The sequence below is a fragment of the Molossus molossus genome, unplaced genomic scaffold, assembly GCF_014108415.1.
Source record: "Molossus molossus isolate mMolMol1 unplaced genomic scaffold, mMolMol1.p scaffold_m16_p_12, whole genome shotgun sequence".
Classification (NCBI taxonomy): domain Eukaryota; kingdom Metazoa; phylum Chordata; class Mammalia; order Chiroptera; family Molossidae; genus Molossus; species Molossus molossus.
The window spans coordinates 56,180,256-56,199,135 of record NW_023425347.1 but is presented as its reverse complement, the minus strand read 5'-3'; the positions used below and the strand labels follow the sequence as shown (position 1 = coordinate 56,199,135).

General features: G+C 46.5%; 1 protein-coding gene across 2 annotated transcripts in view; it reads left to right on the top strand.

Moving 5' to 3' along the window:
- PGM1 (phosphoglucomutase 1) overlaps positions 1-16,922 on the top strand; it is a 54,526-nt gene extending 37,604 nt beyond the window's left edge. For both annotated transcript variants that reach the window (XM_036256864.1, XM_036256863.1), the window contains exons 8-11: positions 7,680-7,815; positions 11,000-11,183; positions 13,627-13,761; positions 16,265-16,922. In XM_036256864.1, coding sequence (XP_036112757.1) covers positions 7,680-7,815; positions 11,000-11,183; positions 13,627-13,761; positions 16,265-16,354 — 545 coding nt within the window. In that variant the 3' untranslated portion in view covers positions 16,355-16,922. The remainder of the gene's footprint in view (positions 1-7,679; positions 7,816-10,999; positions 11,184-13,626; positions 13,762-16,264) is intronic.
- Positions 16,923-18,880: the final 1,958 nt, after the last annotated feature.

Below are 18,880 nucleotides of genomic sequence, written 5' to 3'. Positions count from 1 at the left end.
GGACACTCAGTGAATACTCAACGGACCTGTGAGGTGGTCTTCTCCCATGAAGTGGTCCCTAGTATTATTACTCAGTGCAAGTTTGGTGCCAGTCACTCTTCTTTAAGGAGGAAGCATGTCTAAATCTTTGGTTTTCTAACCCCATGTACCATGTACCTATTTCCAGTGCTGAGGCTAGTGAAAGAGAAAAGTCTAGAACAAGGTTTCGAGGGTGTTTGGAAGGATACTGGTTCCACGAGAGAGTCCTGAGTTCAATGAAGACTGAGGAATTTGGATACACCTCTGTCTTGGCGATTCTCAGTGACATTAGCTTATGAAGATTCTAAAACATTCTACTGTAAGAAATCCTGTAGGTACAGTTTTAGCTAAACATAGTTAATTGCCTATCTCTTTGTGTGTGTGTGGTAGATCTAGTTACTTCTAGCTCCAGAGACCCATGTGGGAATCCCTGATCATGGGGGGTCAGAGCCCCAGAGGCAGCTAGGCGTCCCTGGTGTTGACTGGCTGGGAATAGGCCAGAAGACAGGACAGCACACGCTGCCCCTCTCTCATGTGACAGGCCTGCGAACACTGGGAGGTAGCGTCGGGTTCTGTCTTCTCCAGGCCGCCCTCTCCCCACGTTATTTATACACCCAGCACCAGCTACTGGGTGCTTCCGAGTCCTCCAGTGCTCCTCGTAGAAATCAGTCCAGAACTGAGCCCAGACCCTCCAGGTTGGCCTGCAGGTAAGGAACAGACTGGGGGTGATTATTTCTACAGCACTGGGTTCTGTACTTCATTTGTGTTAGCTTTCAGGACATTTTACAGTACTGCGTGGCCCGGATAATGTTATAGATAATTAACCCCCTTTCAGTTTTTGCTCAGGAGCATTTGCCAAGAAAAGTTTCCCATGTTACATTTGTGGAATTGATTTCTTTAAACCCAAGTATTAGACTTTAAATTATTTCTTGTTAAAGTTTGTTCTTGTTTACTTATTTGTTAACCCACTCAACAAACATTAAGTGTCAACCACAGTTCTATCTTGCCCTAGATATCTTTTTATCCAAAGAGAGAATGCATCATGAAAAGAATCCACAGACTCTCTCTCTCTCTCTGAACAAAAGAAAATTGTTCCGTAGTATTTCTGAGATGAACATTTTAGAACCCAGACTGGACAGCACGGGTCCCCACTCCTGTGACTGAGCACGGCTGCTGTAACGTAACTTCTGGTTTCCGAACGTCCCGAGGAGTCACTCCTACCTACCTGCGTCCATTGATGGCGATGTTTCGAACCGTTCCTCACCGAGTTGCGCTGGGTTGACGTTCGTGATTCTACAAGCCTTGAAATTGGAATTGTATCACTCAATTGAGTAGAGTGCCATTTATTTCTGTATTTTTCCAGGCGAGAGCAGAGAGTTTCTCAGGAAAGCCTCCCTGACCTTCCCGAGAGGGCCACATCCCCTGATTTTTGGCCCTCGTGGCCCCACACGCTTCTCTGCTGCACGAATCGCAGCTGTCCTTTCACAGCTGTTTACGATTGCTTGATTGCTGTCCGCGGCTCCGCTGGACTGCAGTTTCCACGAGGACGGGAGTCCCATGTGTCTCATTCTCCACCGTATCCCCAGAGCCTCCTAGAGAGCCCAGCGTGTAGTAGGTGCTCAGCAAAGACTTTGTGAATGAACCAGAGAACCCACTATACCCTTGGCACTCTCCATTTAGACAGACAGAATCCTGGGGTTGGAAAGGAAAGGACTCTAGGAGTCACCTGATGTGATTTCTTATGTGTTGCTGGGACCGTAAGTGACCAGTGCTCGTCTGCTCGTACGCCCACCCCCGTGGAAGGAGCCCACCTCACCTCCTGCAGCAGTCTGCAGCTCTGGGAACTCGCCATCCCTCGTAGTCACAGTGCAGAGTTGGGGACCCAGAGTCTTTGTGAGAAGAGATGAGCTTATAAAAGAAAGGGGGACTTTACTTGCGAAGAGATGCGAAGGAGTCAGACTCCAGAAGCACTGGCCACCAAGTCAAACAAACCACTGGCATTTAGAGCCCAAGCCCCAGTATTACTAATGTTACCAACTATGCATTAGTCTGTTTATGTTGGAGAAACAGCAACTGTCTCACTGGGTTATCGTGGCCACAGAGGCTGGGACACTTCCTCTGACATCAGCACTACAAACACAGGGGCGAAGGTGTTTTTTCTGTGAAGGACTCAGAACGTGCACTGGAACTAGACAGTGCGAACCTGTTATTTTTGGCTGATCTCATGGTGCAAAGTTATTTTTCCCCCTAACTGTGGATGACGATGTACATGTTTATACACAATGGCAGAGGGCAAAGTGGTCAGTTCTGTCTCACCTTGAACTTATTAGAAAATTGGGAAGGTGATAGAAAGTGAAGTCACTGAATAGAGTAGAATGTCACTGCTTTTGAAACTCTTCCTCAGGGAAATGGGGAAGAGAGACGGGGAGCCACGTTGAAGAGCAACTTGATATCACCTGGAAATATGCCCGTACATTATGACCTGGACAGGGGTAGTAGTTAGCAATATTCCCCCCCCATCTCATCTTTAAAATGTTCTAGTGACGATGCATCCGATAGGAGTAATAACTTGAAGAAATGTCGCATTCATGCTTTGCAAATTTCTTTTAATTTTAACTTCTATGAAGAGACCTTCATGTTTGTACTTCTTTTCATCAGTTCATTCCTCAAATATTTATGGAGCTTCGACTGAATCCCAGATGCTGGGTGTCACTCTGGGGACACAGTATTGTCCTGGGGGAGGGCTCTGTGGGGTCCATAGTTGGGGAAGGAAGCCAGATCCCGGCCAGGTAATTGCAGGTGTGCAAAGTGATGACGCAGAGTACAGGGTGCGCTGGGAGCTGTGTGCTCAGGGCACCTAAAGTGTTCTGCGGTGAGGAGGATCAGGTCTTCCAGCTAGTTCCCTGCCGGTTCTCTTGAGTGCGTTGGCCTGTGGGCAAAGCCCCCACAGGAAGAACAGCGCTTCCCATCTTTGGAGTTCCCAGAGAGAATACCAGTAGAACGAGGCTAACACCCTAGTTATAACTAACTCAATGCAAGTGTCACCTGCACATCTGTCTCCCTCACCTGTATGTCTGTGCTCATCTGTGAGGACAGGGAATGTGTCTTATTCATCTTGGTATTCTCTCATGTTCTTGGAACATGGAAGGCAGTGATTATATCTCTTGAGTATGAAATGGAGTTTGGGTTAAGACACTGTTCAGCTCATCAGACACTTCCTACCCTTCTTCAAAGGAAACAAAGTTCCAGGGGCAGCCCCGAGGCCGTGTGGGATTGATTGCTAAGTGGAAAGTCTGGGGGCAGCTGGCAGAACCCCGTGAGGGCTGGTATGATCTGGAAAAGCCTCCCTGAGGAGCTTATCTGGACTTTCAGAGTGGAGTCCGTTGTGCAGTGAAAGCCAAAGAGAACAGGACTGTGGACACAGCAGGTCTCCTGAACCTCCCAGCCAGGCAGCTGGGGCCTCACCATTCTTTTGGTCAAAACTTATTGAGAGCTGACTGTGTGCCAGGCATGGGCCAGGGACAACTCTTAGTCTTGGGCGGGGTAAGAAGAGACAGGTGTGATAGAATGCGGGTAAGCACAAAGCGAGAAGGAAGGCATGCTGAATTGAGTGGACTTTAAAGTAATTGCAGCCCTGGCTGGTTTTGCTCAATGGTTAGAGCGTCAGCCCATGGACCAGAGAGTCCTGGGTTTGGTTCCCGCTAAGGGCACGTACCTCAGTTGCAGTTTGTTCCCGGCCCCGGTTGGGGTCGAGTGGGTGGCAGCCAGTCGATGTGTCTCTCTCACATCGATGTTTCTCTCTCTCTCTTCCTCCCTCTCTCCTTCCTGCTCTGTCTGAAGATAAATGCAAAAATGTCCTCGGGTGAGGATAAAAAAATAATAAAGTAACTGCAGAAGATGTTAGCCAGGTATATGTGGAGTGGAAATTTCCAGGCAGAGAGAATAGCATATATAAGAGACTGCAGGAGAGAGAGCGAGAGACAGAGAGATGGGCAGAAAAAGAGAGACAGACAGAAAGACAGACGCTAGAGCTTCCATAGAACTCTGTGTAGCTTTTTTAGCTGCCGTGTCTCCATCCACAGGCCTGCTGCCTGGAGGGGGCCAGAGCCGGGTCCCTCCTGAGATGTCCAGACTTGTCAATGGAACCTAATCCCTTAACCTTTTGGCTCCCTCAGCAACGGTTGACATTTTTCTTGGCTGGGACCCAGAATGTGCCCTGACTGAGCCGAGTTTATACTTATCACAAGGTGCTGATTAGGCCGAAGTACAGTGACAGGTGGTTGAAGATGCTGAAAGAGCAGAATTCCCGTGTGCTCAGTGGGACCCTGAGCTGGACCAAGTATGAAGAGACCCGAGCAAAACCCGCAGCCACTTTGTGTCCGTGGGGCCGGGGTGCTTGCTGACAGGGTCTCCTCGCCTCGCGGCCAGTGAGCTGGGCTTGGCTTACCGTCTTTCAAGTTTTAAAAAATCATACCAGTAATTCACATTTATAGTAGGAAAATTAGATAAGGAAGAAGAGAAAAACATTGCAATTCCACCACCCAAAGAAAAGAGCATATTGGATTGTATTCTTTCATTTTCTTTCCCGATATGTACAGTTAAAGAACATTATTTTTGAAAATTTAATAAGGTAGTAGAAAACTTTAACTTCCCCTAAAAGCTTTTTATTTGTTCCCTTATTCCTAATGGTATCTTATATTTGCATAGTACTTAACAGTTTATAAGATATTTCCACTCACTATCATAGTCATTTCTTGCAATCGTGCGAGAAAGGTGGCTTTATCCCCATTTTATAGTTGAAGAAACTGAGGCTCAGAAACATTAAGTGACTTGTCCAAATTTCAACAGCTTCTAGATAACAGAGTCCAAGATTTAGGTTTTCTGACTCTTAAATATAAAGCATCTTTCATTCAACCACAATCGCCACAATTGTCAAAATAACAATAGCTTTAGAAACAGACATCATTGCCTTTTTTTTTCTACTAGTAATTTATAATTCATGAGAACCCTCAAGAAAATGAAATTTCCCCAGACTTCCTGAGTATTAGTCAGTTAGAGTTTGGGTACATCCAAAGTGATTAGTGAAATTAATCATAACTTCCAAAGGGACTGAAGATCATACAAATGGAATAGAATTTTTGTTTATGTTATCCAAGGCAGATATTTTGTCTATAATATTAGGTGTGTGATTTAGTTATCGTCAAGTAACTTGATCAGAGTTGGGTAAGATTTTTAGATTTTCTTTTCATTTTCACATAGAAGAAAGCTAAATTCTTTATTTAGAGCAGGAAGAGCACAAAGGAACATTGCCCCATACTTTCAGTCTAGCCTGAGACAAAACAAAAAAGAAAGAAGACAAAAACCTCAAGAGTGCACAGACAAATAATTCCAACCTATATGCTTCTGTGATGAATTCTCAGTATAATGGGGAAGCTGCCAGATCTTGTTTCCTAGGCTGAACTGTTGCCAAAACATATCACATTTGCAAAAGCTCAACGAGTCAGAGAGCTAGCCTTTTGTTTCTTGAAATAGCAGTAAAGGCAAATAAAAGTCCACAGATAATAAAATTAGACAAACATTCCCAAAATATGTTATGTAAAGCACTAAAAATTTTACCTAATACCTAGTTTTACCAGCATCCAGGTTCTAAGAACTGCTATTTCTAAACAGCAGTAACTTATTGAAGAGAAAATCTTTTGCAGAAAAAGTAGTGTTTTCATGAACCGAAAGAGAGAGAAAAAGTTAGAGTAGATTAATTATTGATTAGTTTATTCATGCACTTCTTCACAATTAGCTATTTATACAGTATAGCATGTGCTATGTTAATTGGCAGACTTAGTTACAAGGATAAGTGAGAGATGCCTCCAGGAAATACATGGTTGATGGCGTGAAAGGCTCATATATAGATGATTGAAGCTCAAGGAGGTTGGGGCTGCACCAGATGTTTTGAGCAGGTCACTGTGGGAGAAGAGAGAGAAAGTAGCTCATAACTGCCTAGGGAACCTGGGAGCTAGTCTCAAAGACGAGAGGATACTTGAGCTGGGTCTAAAAGGATGAAGAAGGGGAAGGAAACAAACCTACCTCATGCCTACTACCTAGCTAGCTAGCATTGTTCTAGATACTCTGACAGTTCTAAGAGGAATAAGACCCAGTGGGGAATCAAGAAAGGCAAACAGGCACATACATAATTCAAGGCATGATAATATGCAAAGCACTATTAGAGAGGGATTGTATGGAGTTTTATTCAAAATTAGGAAGTAGAACTCAACATTGTCTTTTTTTTTTTTTTTTTTTTTTTTTTTTTTAGAATAAGGAAGTTAATGGCAAAAAATGAGAGTTCTCTTCCACATCAGGCTCTTGGTAAAGGGTCTCCATGCATATAAGTACATTCAAAGGAGTCAGTTTGTTATTTTGGGTGAAGATTTTAGTAAGGACCTCAGCAGGAGACAGATGTGCCATAGCTCATTTAACCAAATTCCTTTTGGTTAAAGGAATATGTCTTAAAATTGGAGTAGCTGGATCCACAAGTGGGTCCATTTTTAAGGCTTTGATACTTTTTGCCCAATTGCTCTCCAGAAAGACTGTGTCCTCCCAGCAGCAGCATGTTGGAACCCCATTTCCTTTACCCCTCCCCTGATACTAGGTGTTCTCATTTTTAAATCTGTGGCCGTTTGTCAAGCAAGTAGCAGATTTTATTATAGTTTTAACTTTAATTTATCTTCTTAAAAGCAATGCCAGTTTTTTATTTTATTAATTGGAAACCCGTATTTTTTTTTTTTTTTTTAGTGAATTGCATATTTATATCCTTGGCCTGTTCTTCTATTGAGGTTTTGGTTTTTTCTTGTTAAATATAAGATGTTCTTCTATACTGAGTATGTTAAACATCTGCTTTATATTGCAAGTTAATTTTTTAAGTTTGCAAATGACCTTTTAATTTTATCTATAGTAGTTTTGCTGATAGAAATGGTAATTTTTAAGTAGAAAATACATTGCCTTTTTTTTTATTGTTGAAAGTATTACAGATGTCCCCCTTTTTTCTCGATTGACCCCCTCCTTTACTCTCCCACCCTACATTGACTTCTTTTATGAATTCTGATGATTTGGGGGCAGGGGGTTATGGTGTCTTATAGGGATAAAAACCTGAGTTTTTTTTCCTCAACTCTGTAGCTAGTTAACCAAATGCTATTTAAAAACTAATGCATTTTTTCCCTACAGCCTGGATTCAACCTTTTTCATAGATTCAAGTCTCATATAGATTTAGGTCTCTTTATAGATGCTTCATTTTGTTCCATTAAACTACCAGATTATTTTATTTATTGAAAATTTATAATGGTCTTATTCTCTGCTGTTTGTTTATTTAAGGTTTATTTTTTTCCACCACTCACATTTATACTTTATCATTGATATATCAAATTGCACCAAATTATTCCACTGACATTTTTATTGGCATTTGCTTAAAATTTTTAATTACTTGGAGAAGCATCAACTTTTTTTCAATATTATGTTGCTTTTTTAAAATATGTGATTCCGTCCATGTACTCAAGTTCCTCAGTACAGTTTTATGACCTCGTTGGCTGGATCTGCATGTTTACTGTTGAGTGCATTCCCAAGTATCCTGGAGAAATCACATTCCTCACAGCTGCTTGCTCTCCCTCCACCAGGTTCTGACCACATTCGTGAGAAAGACGGACTCTGGGCTGTCCTTGCCTGGCTCTCCATCCTGGCTACCCGCAAGCAGAGTGTGGAGGACATTCTCAAAGATCACTGGCAAAAGTACGGCCGGAATTTCTTCACCAGGTGAGCCACAGCTGGGCTGGGGGAGGCGCAGGGTGGGGAAGGAGGCGGGGGGAATTCTCCTACATACAAAGTCTTTTCTGCCTTACCTGGTAGACTCTAGTTCATCCAGCCTTTACCCGCTGGGGATTTTCTAAATAATGCAGTCAGGGTCAAGATGAAGTCAGCCTCTCTGTTATCCATCAAGAACGAATCTTGCAAGATTTAGCTAACATTATTAAGTAGAATTCATTTTTTAAGACTTTGAAATGTACCTGTCAAGTAGACATGATAACAGCATTGGATTTAGATTCAGAAAAATGGATTCGAATTTTATTTCTGCCCCTTAGTAGATTGGGAAGTTATTTAACCGCTCTCTGTGCTCAGTTTTCTCATTTGTAGAAATGGAAATAACAGTCCAGCCATTGAGTGAATTAAATGAAATATGAACCTGAAAGTGTTTTATAAACTCTGGGGCACTAAAAGTACGGAAACTTTTTTTTCTGAAGTTATGAAAATGACTATGCTTAGTCCAAATTAGCTTTCCTGACTCATTAAAATAGGTCCCCAAAGGCTGTGTACTTATCAATACTTCATTCATTGATTCAACAAATATTGACTGTGTACCTACTTTCTGCCAGGCGCTAGGGATCCAGTAGTGAACAAAATACTTAGAATACTTAGTAATTCTTCTTTACCATGCACACTTCTATTTTTAAAAAGCATTCGTCTTTTTAAACTAGTAGTGCTTTTTATTAATTTCAATTTGCCTTTCCCCCAGTACATGTAAAGATCTAACAAAATTTCTCCTGGACCTCAATTCAAAGAAAGGAGATATGTGGGAAAAAAGGGATCAGGCAAATTGTTTATCTGTAAAAAACATGTAGTTGTATTTCTCTGGACCTCAGTTGCCTTTTCTAGAAAAATAGGTGAGCTAAACTAGAGAACTGATCAAACATATCCCAGGTTTAATAGTTTGTGATCTCTGGGTAGTCAAAGAAGAATTCAACCTGAAGCAACTTGGTTGCCTTCATCAGAATTCTTTTGTCAACTTTAGACAAGTTCATTGTTCTCTTCCTCCTTCGAGTTATTCTTCTGTGGAAGTTGTAAGTAATAACTGCCACACGGTAGCCCTGGGAACCAAGGCAAGAATCTCCATTCTCTAAGAACCAGAAAAACCTGGTAATTCAGAACAGCCGCCATGAACTCCAGAGCACAGAGTATCACAAAAGCAGAACCACGGCTGTTTGGCACTCCGTGGCATCACCAAACTCCTGACTCACAGCTGGCACTGCAAATATGCTTTGAATACGCAAATGAAGGAGTTAACAAGCAAACAGTAGCCAAGGTGGGATAACATTGGGAAGGGTTGTTGAGAGAGGGTCACTCTTGAATGAGTTAAAAATCTCCATCTTAAGCCCTGGCCAGTTTGGCTCAGCGGTTAGAGCGTCGGCCTGCGGTCCGGAGAGACCCGGGTTCGGTTCCCGCTAAGGGCACGTACTTCAGTTGCGGTTTGTCCCCGGCCCTGGTTGGTCGTGCGGGTGGCGGCCACTCGATGTGTCCCTTCACATCGATGTTTCTCTCTCTCTCTCTCCCTTCCTCTCTCTCCCTCCCACTCTATCTGTACAAAAAATGGAAAAATGTCCTCGGGTGAGGATTAAAAAAAAAAAAAAAATCTCCATCTTAAAACGATTTTAACATATTTTTTAATTAATTTCAAATAACTGCTAACCAAGTATTGCAATAAACGTTGCAAATAAAATTCTTAGAGCCTGCACTTATTATTAGTTAAGACTCCATCGTAGTCCACGTTTGTGGGACAGAAGTGCTAGGCACGTTCCCACCCATTGCTTCCTGTCAACCTCAGAACGGTTATCAGCAAGGCCCCTGAGCTCCTGGGGGTGAAGCAGCTTGCCCATCGTCGACGGTTAGCACCGACAGAGGCTGGACTCGTGGTCTGTGCTGTCTGATTCCAGAGCCCAGATTCTTTCCATTATACCCCTCTGTGCCTAGGATTTATAGAACATTTCCCCTGAACACCCAAAGGTCACAGATGTAAAGCACAAACACCTGGTTGTAATTTCTGGCTGTTTATCATTTTAACTGGGGGAAAGAGCCGACTTCAAGATGAAGGTGACTGCTGTCCTTGATTCATGGGCTCCCGGAGCCGGAATCCGTTGTCCTCCACTCCCTGGTATTTCTCATGTCTCAGAGGTGTCATCTTGTGCAGATCATATTTGTTTCACTATGGCAAATAAATATAGACTCTGCTATCTTGAACCTCCACAAAATAACTCTCAAGAGGGTGTGTTTTCCTGGTCCTTTTTCTTTTTAAATTTAATTTTATTATTTCTTTCTTTTTATTTCTTAATCCTTACCTGAGGACATGCCTACTGATTCTACTGATTCTAGAGAGGGGGGAGAGAGAGAGAGAGAGAGAGAGAGAGAGAGAGAGAGAGAGAGAGAGAGAGAGAGACATCGATGTGCAAGAGAAACATCGATCAGCTGCCTCCCTAAATGTGCCCTGACTGGGAATCGAACAGATGATGCTCCAACCAGCTGAGGCATGCGGCCAGGGCCTTCTTGGTCCTTCTGCATCCACGCCAGGTCACCTCCGTCAGGGTGAACCCAAAGCAGTTTGGATTAAAACCCACCCCTCACTGAAAGGAGCGAGGCATTTCAGATGTGAAGAGTTAGGGTTGGCTCCTTCATCAGGTCAGTGAGAACTTGGCCTCACGGTAGGAAGTTCCTGTGGAGCCTGGAACCCCCTCAGCCAAGCTCTCAGCAGCCTCAGGCAGGTCCCAGACTGGGAACAGTGCCAGCACTGATCCCGCAGAAGCTCCGGGCGTCTGAGAGAGAAGCTGCCTGAGTCATGGGCTCCTTTATACAGAGTTCCCGGGAGATAACATTGCTTTTCATTCTGCCTCCTCAGGATGTGATGCTTACATGTTAGACAGTATCTCTCCGAAGCCTTTGAAGCTTCTTCTGTAGAAAAGCTCCTAACCCTTCCCTGAAACCCTCCAATCCCTCCCTTTCATCCCTGGCCTGCTCCATCCCCAGGGACTGACAGGCTCATCTTTTGCCAGCTTCTTCTGAAGTTAGGTGGTTTTGGGAGAGAGCCAAACAAGTGATGGAAAACGTGCTGATTGATATACGTTGGGGAGATCTGAAGTCAGCCCGTGGATCTCAACTGCGTGACGTCTTCCAGGTACGATTACGAGGAGGTGGAGGCCGAGGGTGCAAACAAAATGATGAGAGACTTGGAGGCCCTGATATCTGATCGCTCCTTTGTGGGGAAGCAGTTCTCAGTGGGTGACAAAGTTTACACCGTGGAGAAGGTCGATAACTTCGAGTACAGTGATCCCGTGGACGGAAGCATTTCAAGAAATCAGGTAGGAACGTGTTTCTGTGGATGGTGGGGAGAGGACTCAGAGGTGAACCTCTGAAATGTCGGGGCGAAAAAGAATAAAGCCTGTGGTCATTCCTCTCCTGCCGCCTGTTTCTCAAGGCAGCCGTCGCCACTGGCTTTGGGCTGCATCCCACGACTTGCACATGGACTCGGAGGGGACATGGTTTTGCCCTGGTTCTGTGCACTCCCCTGGGCCCTCATTCTGCGAAGCTTAACCTGGACTCCAGCGGGGTTTTATACCCTCTGGAATCATGTGCAAGATGATGTGTGGAGTGTGTGTGCAGAAAGGAGGCCCGGAATCCAAGAAAAAGAACTGCTGCCTTAGGTATCAACCCCCATCTTTTTTCTCAAGAGATTACAGCAGAAAGCTAGCATGAGAGTTATTAATATAGACTGATATATTTCAACTTCTAAAATAGAAGAAAAACAGATAAGCCATCCACAGAAACTTTCAGTTATTATCTGCAGCAGGTGACTGACAGCGGCCCCAATGTCATGGGGAGACCCGGGCTCTCTGGATGGAGGCAGCACTGTGAGGGTTCTCCGAGTTGGGTTCCAGGGACCAAGGCTGCAGGCTGAGTCCACCCTTCCCCAGGCTCCTTGCAAATGCTCCGGGTCCATAGTCCTCTCTCTTCTGGTTCTGTTGTCGCCATCACAGAATGGGCTCATAGCTAATACTTTGCAAGCAGATAAGAAAGAGGAAGGTGCAGATTCGGTTACAGCTTTCCAATTTACTTTTTCCTGACGGACCCCGATTTTTGGACTGGTCCTTCTCAAGGCATCTGACAGGCTTTGGAGGAAAAGGGGTGCAGGGTTTATTTCAGATCTCCCTCTGAAGAGCAGGTAGTCGATGGAGCATGTCACATGGACCCTCAGTGCCGGCATCTCCCTTGCTCAAAACTCTAACACTGCGGCCTCTCTTCCATGTGCCTTTCCACCATCTGCGAGGACTGTGGGTCCAGTAGAGGCCACTGTACATTATGTCTGAGGTAATTAGACAAAGAGAGGTCTAGGGTGGAGGTGGCGGTGAAGAAAAGGGGAGGGCGAGGCCCAGGGGATGGCAGAGCAGAACAGAGCAGATGTGTTTGCAGTCAAGCCTGCAGAGGGAGAAGTAACCCGGACCCAGCACTGCACCCCGCAGCTGCGAGGAGGGAGGAGGGAGCAGAGGTGAGCGGGAGGGGTGTCGCCGTGAGCACCTGCTCCGCCCTCCGCCTCCGCCCTCCGCCCTCCGCCCTCCACCCTCCGCCCTCCGCCCTCTGCCCTGCCAGGAAGAAGGCAGCAGCTCCACATTCTGTAACGGGAAAGTCTGAGTGTCTCGATGGGAGACCAGGTAGGAGGGAAAATCTTCTGAAGTCGATGTAGCGTCTGCAGTCAAGTGCAAAGAATTTAGAAACGTCAACATGAAGCTGTGGGAGAAGGAGACCAATCCTGGTGTGTTTCTAGAAAGCAAGACATGGCGAATGCAAAGAACTGTCCTGCCATGATGACTAACGCGGCACTGTCCTCTGGGTATTGCATCTGCTGTCCCTGCTGCTGAATGACAAACCCTGGGTCAGTGTGGCCACGACTGGCAGGTGTGGAGTGATGTGTTTCCTTCTGGTCAGCCTTGGCCTCGTGCAAACCTCTTCTCTTTGTGGAAGGTTCATAAAGACTGAAGCGTCCTCAGAGAACTGTCTTGCCCAACCTTCTTACCTCAGGCTGTGCTTATCTACCCAGGAGTCCCCCCACTTTTTCCTCTGAAGGAAGAAGATTACTGAGGAGGAGAGGTGCCGCCAGGGAGGAGGAGGAGAGGGCACTGGGGGAGGGGGGCGTCGCATTGCACCCACGTGGACCTGCTTCTGGCCCTCAGGCATCGGTGGGAGATTGGCCCCGGGATCCTGCCCGATGGGTGGGAATAGCCAGTCTGCCGTTTGAGCACGTGGCCTGCCCTTCTCTTTGGAGGCTCTCCATCAGGGTTTTGCAAAGAGTTCTTCCTTCTGTCTGCCTGAAACCTCTTCTGCTCTGGGTTCAGTCCATTCTGTTCATGCTTCCCTCCTGGTCTGGGGATTGAATTTCTGCATCTAGCAGCTTATTTATTTATTTATTTACTTTATTAAGCTTCAAACTGAATGGTTGTCCATAAATCATAGTGGAGCAGGGAGGCGAGGGCAGGTCTGATGTCACCCAGACTCCTTGGGATCAGGTCTTCCACGTGACCCTAAAAATGCTTCTCCCCCTTGAGCTCAGCCCCGATCACTTGGATGCGGTGACAGGTTGACCATGGACACACTCACAGGGCTCAGCTGCTGCCATTTATCAAGGATCTAATCCCCTGATCGATCAAGTATAGATGAAATTAGGTCTCCAAATGTTCCCCTTGTCATTTGCTAGCCTCTGATCTCCCTTCCAGCCTATGGAGGGAAAAATCATCTCTGCTTCTTTTCCAGGGCTTGCGGCTCATTTTTGCGGATGGTTCCCGGATCATTTTTCGACTGAGTGGCACCGGGAGTGCGGGGGCCACCATCCGCCTGTACATCGACAGCTATGAGAAGGACATCACCAAGATTCACCAGGACCCCCAGGTAATGCCCATGCCCTGGACCCCGACTAGTTCTTCCTGTTGGAAGGAAAGATAGTGGTTCCGTCAGACCTGTGTCATTACGGCCCATTTCTCAAGTGATCAAACAGGTGTGCTCGCTGTCCTGTATGTCTCCTTCAGGAAGTACGTCATCGCAACAAAAATAGCTGACAGTTATCTGAGCATTTTCTGGTTGCCAGGCTCTGTCGTAAACCCAGTCCATGGACATACTCATTTCACTCTCGAATGAGGCGGACTATTATCGTTCCTCTGTAGATAAGGAAAACGAGGCATAGAAAGGTTACGCAGCAGTTAATGGGCTCACACGCCCGGAAAGTGGCAGATCTGGGACAGCTAATCTTTAAATCAGCCCGTTAGCCGGTGTCCTGGTCTGTCACTAGTCATTTGCTATTTTGTTTGGTCTGATTTCCTGCCCTGCAGAACACACGCTGGCTCTAGATTTGGTAGTGAGGGAGAGTTTCATGGCCCAGCAAGACATGTCTTTATGAAAAAGTCTGTGGACTTGTAGCCTGGTTGTTTGGGTTCCCAGTCCCATCCAGCCAGAGTCTCCAGGAGTATGTCAGAGTGAGGGGTTCTGGGAGCCAGGGACGGGACAGAGAACTTGGAGGACAGACACCCAGAGGAGGAGCCAAGGCTGCGCTCCTTGTCTCGCCGGTGCCCCACCCAGAGTGTCAGAGCCGAGCACGCTGCGGAATGCCGTCCTCAGCCTCTTCTTGGCCGTCGCAACACGCACCGCGCGGGAAGGCTCTGAGAAGACACCTGTTCAAATAGCGTTCTGTCTGCTCATTTTTCCACAAAGCCTTTTTCCTAACACCTAATTGAAATCCTGGGGGACCCCCTTGGGAGCCCTGGCACAGTGGTTTTTAGCATACATTTTGGAGTTAGAGAGATCATGCTTTGAATTTGGCTCCTGCCACTTAGCTGTCCCTGGGTCAGCTGTTTCAATGTTCTGAGCCTTGGTTCCCTTGTCTGTGAAATGCAAGAAAATTACCTACTTCATAGAGTTGTTACAGGGATTTAAGGAGACAATGGATGAAAAATTCTTAACACTGAGCCTGGCAAAAGGACAAGCTTTTGAGAGGCTCTTGTAGTTGTTGTTGTTGTTATTTCACTCCTCGCCCAAAGATATTTTTCCACTGATTTTCAGATAGAGTGGGAGGGAGGGAGGGAGGGAGGGAGAGAGAGGGAGAGAGAAACATTGATGTGAGAGGGACACATCGACTGGCTGCCTCCCACATGACCCCAAACAGGACCTGGGATCGAACTGCAACCGAAGCATGTGCCCTTGACCAGAATCAAACCCATGACTCTTTGGTCCATGGGCCAATGCCCTAACCACTGAGCCAAACCAGCCAGGGCTTAGTTGTTTTTATTACAAAAAGAAGGAGGTGAGAAGATACTTCAGTTCACAGTTCTCCCAGTGGCCAGGCTCCAGCTTCAGTCGTTACCGGTCCGCGCTGTGTTGAGGGCATCCCTAAGCTTCAAGGATGGGCGCGGCTGTCTGCACTGGAGACCCACAGAATAATGGAGAGAGAAAAAGAGGAAGGGGTTGGGTTTCATTGTCTTAATGCCTGGAACATGGTAGATGCAAAGAACAAATGAAAGCTAAGTTTCTTCTGGACCACAGTCCTGAGGAGAGGGGCGGGCACTGGCGGGGGCAGGGTGCCCACAGTGCCCAAGTGTACCACCATTCCAGCTGGGGAGCTGCCTTCCCTCACTCGGGAGCTGCCGGGCCACAGCGTCAGCACCTGCTGAGGCCCCAAGGGGAAAAGGCAGGCGGTGTGGTCAGCACGTGGAGTCACTGCTCTCGTTTCCACCTGGATGTAATGAGGAAAAGCAACAGTGGGCAGTAGAAAATGTACTACTCTTGGCTTTGCCCTTGAGTCACTTGGTCAGATCACCTCTTTGGATATCAGTTTCCTCATCTGTAAAATGGGCTATTCAACTCAATCAGTAGTTTTCATTTTTTTAATATCAAAATACTTATTTAAGCAACAGGATGATTTTTTTTAAGGGAGGGGAGGATGAGAGGGGGGTGTTGTTGCATTTTGGAAATGCCTCTTTGGGTGCAGTGTGGGAAGCAGATTGGAGGATGCACCATTGTTCCAGGTAAGAGAGAACATTAGTTTAGCAAGAGCTCCGGTACTGGAATGGGAGGAAATGGGTGCCGTGGAGAGATATTTAGACGATTAAAAACCTTATGCTTTGATAGATTGGAAAGGGGTATGTGGGAGAGGAAAGGCCAAGAATGGCTTAGTTGTTCCTTTGCTTTACGGAGAGATCGTGGTGTCGGTTCACTGCAGTAGGGAATGCTGGTGGCGGAAAGAACTCGTCTGTGCTGTGGTCTGGTGGAGGTCGAGGAGCCTTTGGGCATAGGAGTAGGCAGGCAGGTGGGCCAGAAGCTCAAAGGCAGAGTTAGAGCTGAAGCTGTGGATCTGTGTGTAGAAAAGTGGTGGAAAAGGTTCTTCTCTTTGTGTCTCCCTCAGGTCATGTTGGGCCCCCTCGTTTCCATTGCTCTGAAGGTCTCCCAGCTCCAGGAACGGACGGGCCGCACCGCACCTACCGTCATCACCTAAGAAGACAGGCCCAGGGCAGTACGTCTCTCCATCCCAGGCCCCTCCAAGTCATCTGATTAAAGAGCAGGGAGAGAAATAACGTGTATTCACCCAGCCTTTGTAGGACTTGGTTTTTCCACTAACCAGTTTTTGATGAAGAGTACGTTCGCAAAACTGCCAATCGAGATGCACGTGGGAGCCGTGTGGGAAATGGGGAAGGACCCAGGGGTTATGCTCGTGTGAGTCCTTCTCCTGCCCTTTCCCACTGCTGCCGGCGGGCCTTTGTCTCCTTGGCACCGCGCTCTGTTTACATTGCCATGTAAGGTGAGGCTGAGCTCAGCTGAGGAGGCCACTGTTCACCTTGGGATGTGCCCGTGAAATGACAGTGCAACTTTGTTTCTTCTTGGTGAACCTTGCCCCCCCCCTTATTGTTTACATGAAATCCAGCAAAATGCAGTTTCTGGTGCCTTCTCTCCAATCAGTGCTTTCCTCGGAGTGAGACGTACTTGTCCACAGATTTCTGCTTTGTCGTGCAACACAGTCCCATTCACACAAATATTTCGGGATATTAAAGCAAAATGAGCTGCTATTTCTTGATGTCTTTTTTTAAAAAACTATAAAAAGTTTGATTTCAGAAAGAAAACAGATTTGTTTTTGAGAGGGAGGAAGGTATTGTATTTTGTTTGGATGTCCTAGCTAGAAAACAACAACAAAAAACCAAAAACAAAACCTAGTTCTCTATGCTAGGTTTAAAATCCTCACACTCAAGACTGTACTTTCAGACCTTAGCAGGATCCACGCAGCCCTGGATCCTTCCAAGGTGAGTAACTTAAGCCTGGCGTGGTTAACTTGGAATCAGGGAAAGGAAGATGATTTCCAGGAGGCCTTAAATAGCAAAGCACTGCCATGTGCCTTGTGGTGTTGGGATGTCATGATGCCCACTGAGGGGATCGAGGCAGAACTCTCAGAATCTGAGAGCAAGACGACTGGCATTTGGCTGGATGTCTTGAGCCCACCGGCATCTTACTCGTCTTAGAACATTCAATCCACGAGAGTATTATCATGGTTAAAAGCATAGGCTTGGGAGCCAGCAGACCTGAGTTTGAATTCCACTTGAGACCTTGAGTCACCTTTGAATGTCATTCTCCTCCTCTTTAGAATGGGGATGAAAATAGCTCCAACTCTGAAGGGTCATCGAGACCCGTAAGTGAGCGGACCTGTGACAAGCAGTGGGCACAGTATCTAATACAGTGGGTAGTCAAGTAAGTGGGAACAAAGACTATGCTTATTATAATATTGTTTCTAGATTTTTAAGCATTGGAAAAACAAAAGCTATAACACTAACATTTGCAGTGCATTTTATAGTTTCCATGTGGGCTAGTCCAGAGAGACAATTCAGCTCTGTACCCCTCTGCCACCCAGAGTGGAATCCCTATTCCGGGTGACAGGGTCTTTATCTGAGGTGAGGTTTCCAATGTTGCCATTTAACAAGGGGAGTCCAGCCCAGCAAACACAACTGAGCTTTGGCAATGACAGGATGAAGGTCGGTCCTCACTGAATTTTAAAAACCAAGTATTGTCCTAAGTGCTTTCCTTATACTCTTTAAATGCCCCCAATAACTCTATGAGGTATGTACTTTGACTATTCCCATTTGACAGATGAAGTCCAGTTTCTGGCCCAAGGTCGCACCACTGGAGAGTGGCGCATGCCCCAGGCAGTGAGCTCGGCCCTGCGCGGTGCACCGACTCTGCATTGCCCCTCCTGCTGACTGGCTGCTTCTCACAGGTGGAAGAAAGGTGTGCACATACCCCTGTATTTTACTTATTAAAGGGAAATACTATATGCCTTGGATGCCAGAGACTCTGATAGTTTTAGCATTATTGCCTCTACCTTCCCCAAGATCTTGCTATCTGGGTGTATCAGTCAGCCGGGAAACGTGCTGACCGACGTGAAGCATGAGATGCCGTGGGAAGGAGAGAGCACGTAACACAGTTACTCTCGGCTCCTGTCAGGCTAGCCGGGTGAATGAGGTCCAGCGCAGATGGGAGCCTGTGTAGGATAAGTGCCTTATGAGTTGTGTGGGCAATACCTGCAGTTAAAATCCAAATTTTCCAGACACCTGTTCTGTCTTGGGTGTTGGGCTAGACGCTTTCCAGTAACCCGCTATGAGGCGTTATCATTCTCATTTTGGAGTTGGGGCAACTGTAGCTCAATGGAAGTAAGTAATTTGCTCCAGGTTCCCAGCTACCCTGCGGTGGGCATGGAGTTCTGACCTGACTCTCACTCACTCTCCATGACCCTCCCTGCCTCCCAGCTGTTGAATCAGCTGCAGACACTCCCAGGTCTGTGGCCCCTGGAATGGCTTCAGATTTCCTCCTCGTCCCTGATCATAACTCAGCTGCTTTCCCTGACCCCGCTTGGCTGCAGGTTTTGGAGCTAAAAGCCTAGGGGAGGAAGAGGGAGGTGGCGTGGGCCTTGGAGCAGTGGGGGTGGGCATGAGTAAGGGCCACCTTCCCTCCCTCGGAGGCTTCCAGATAGACACCCCAA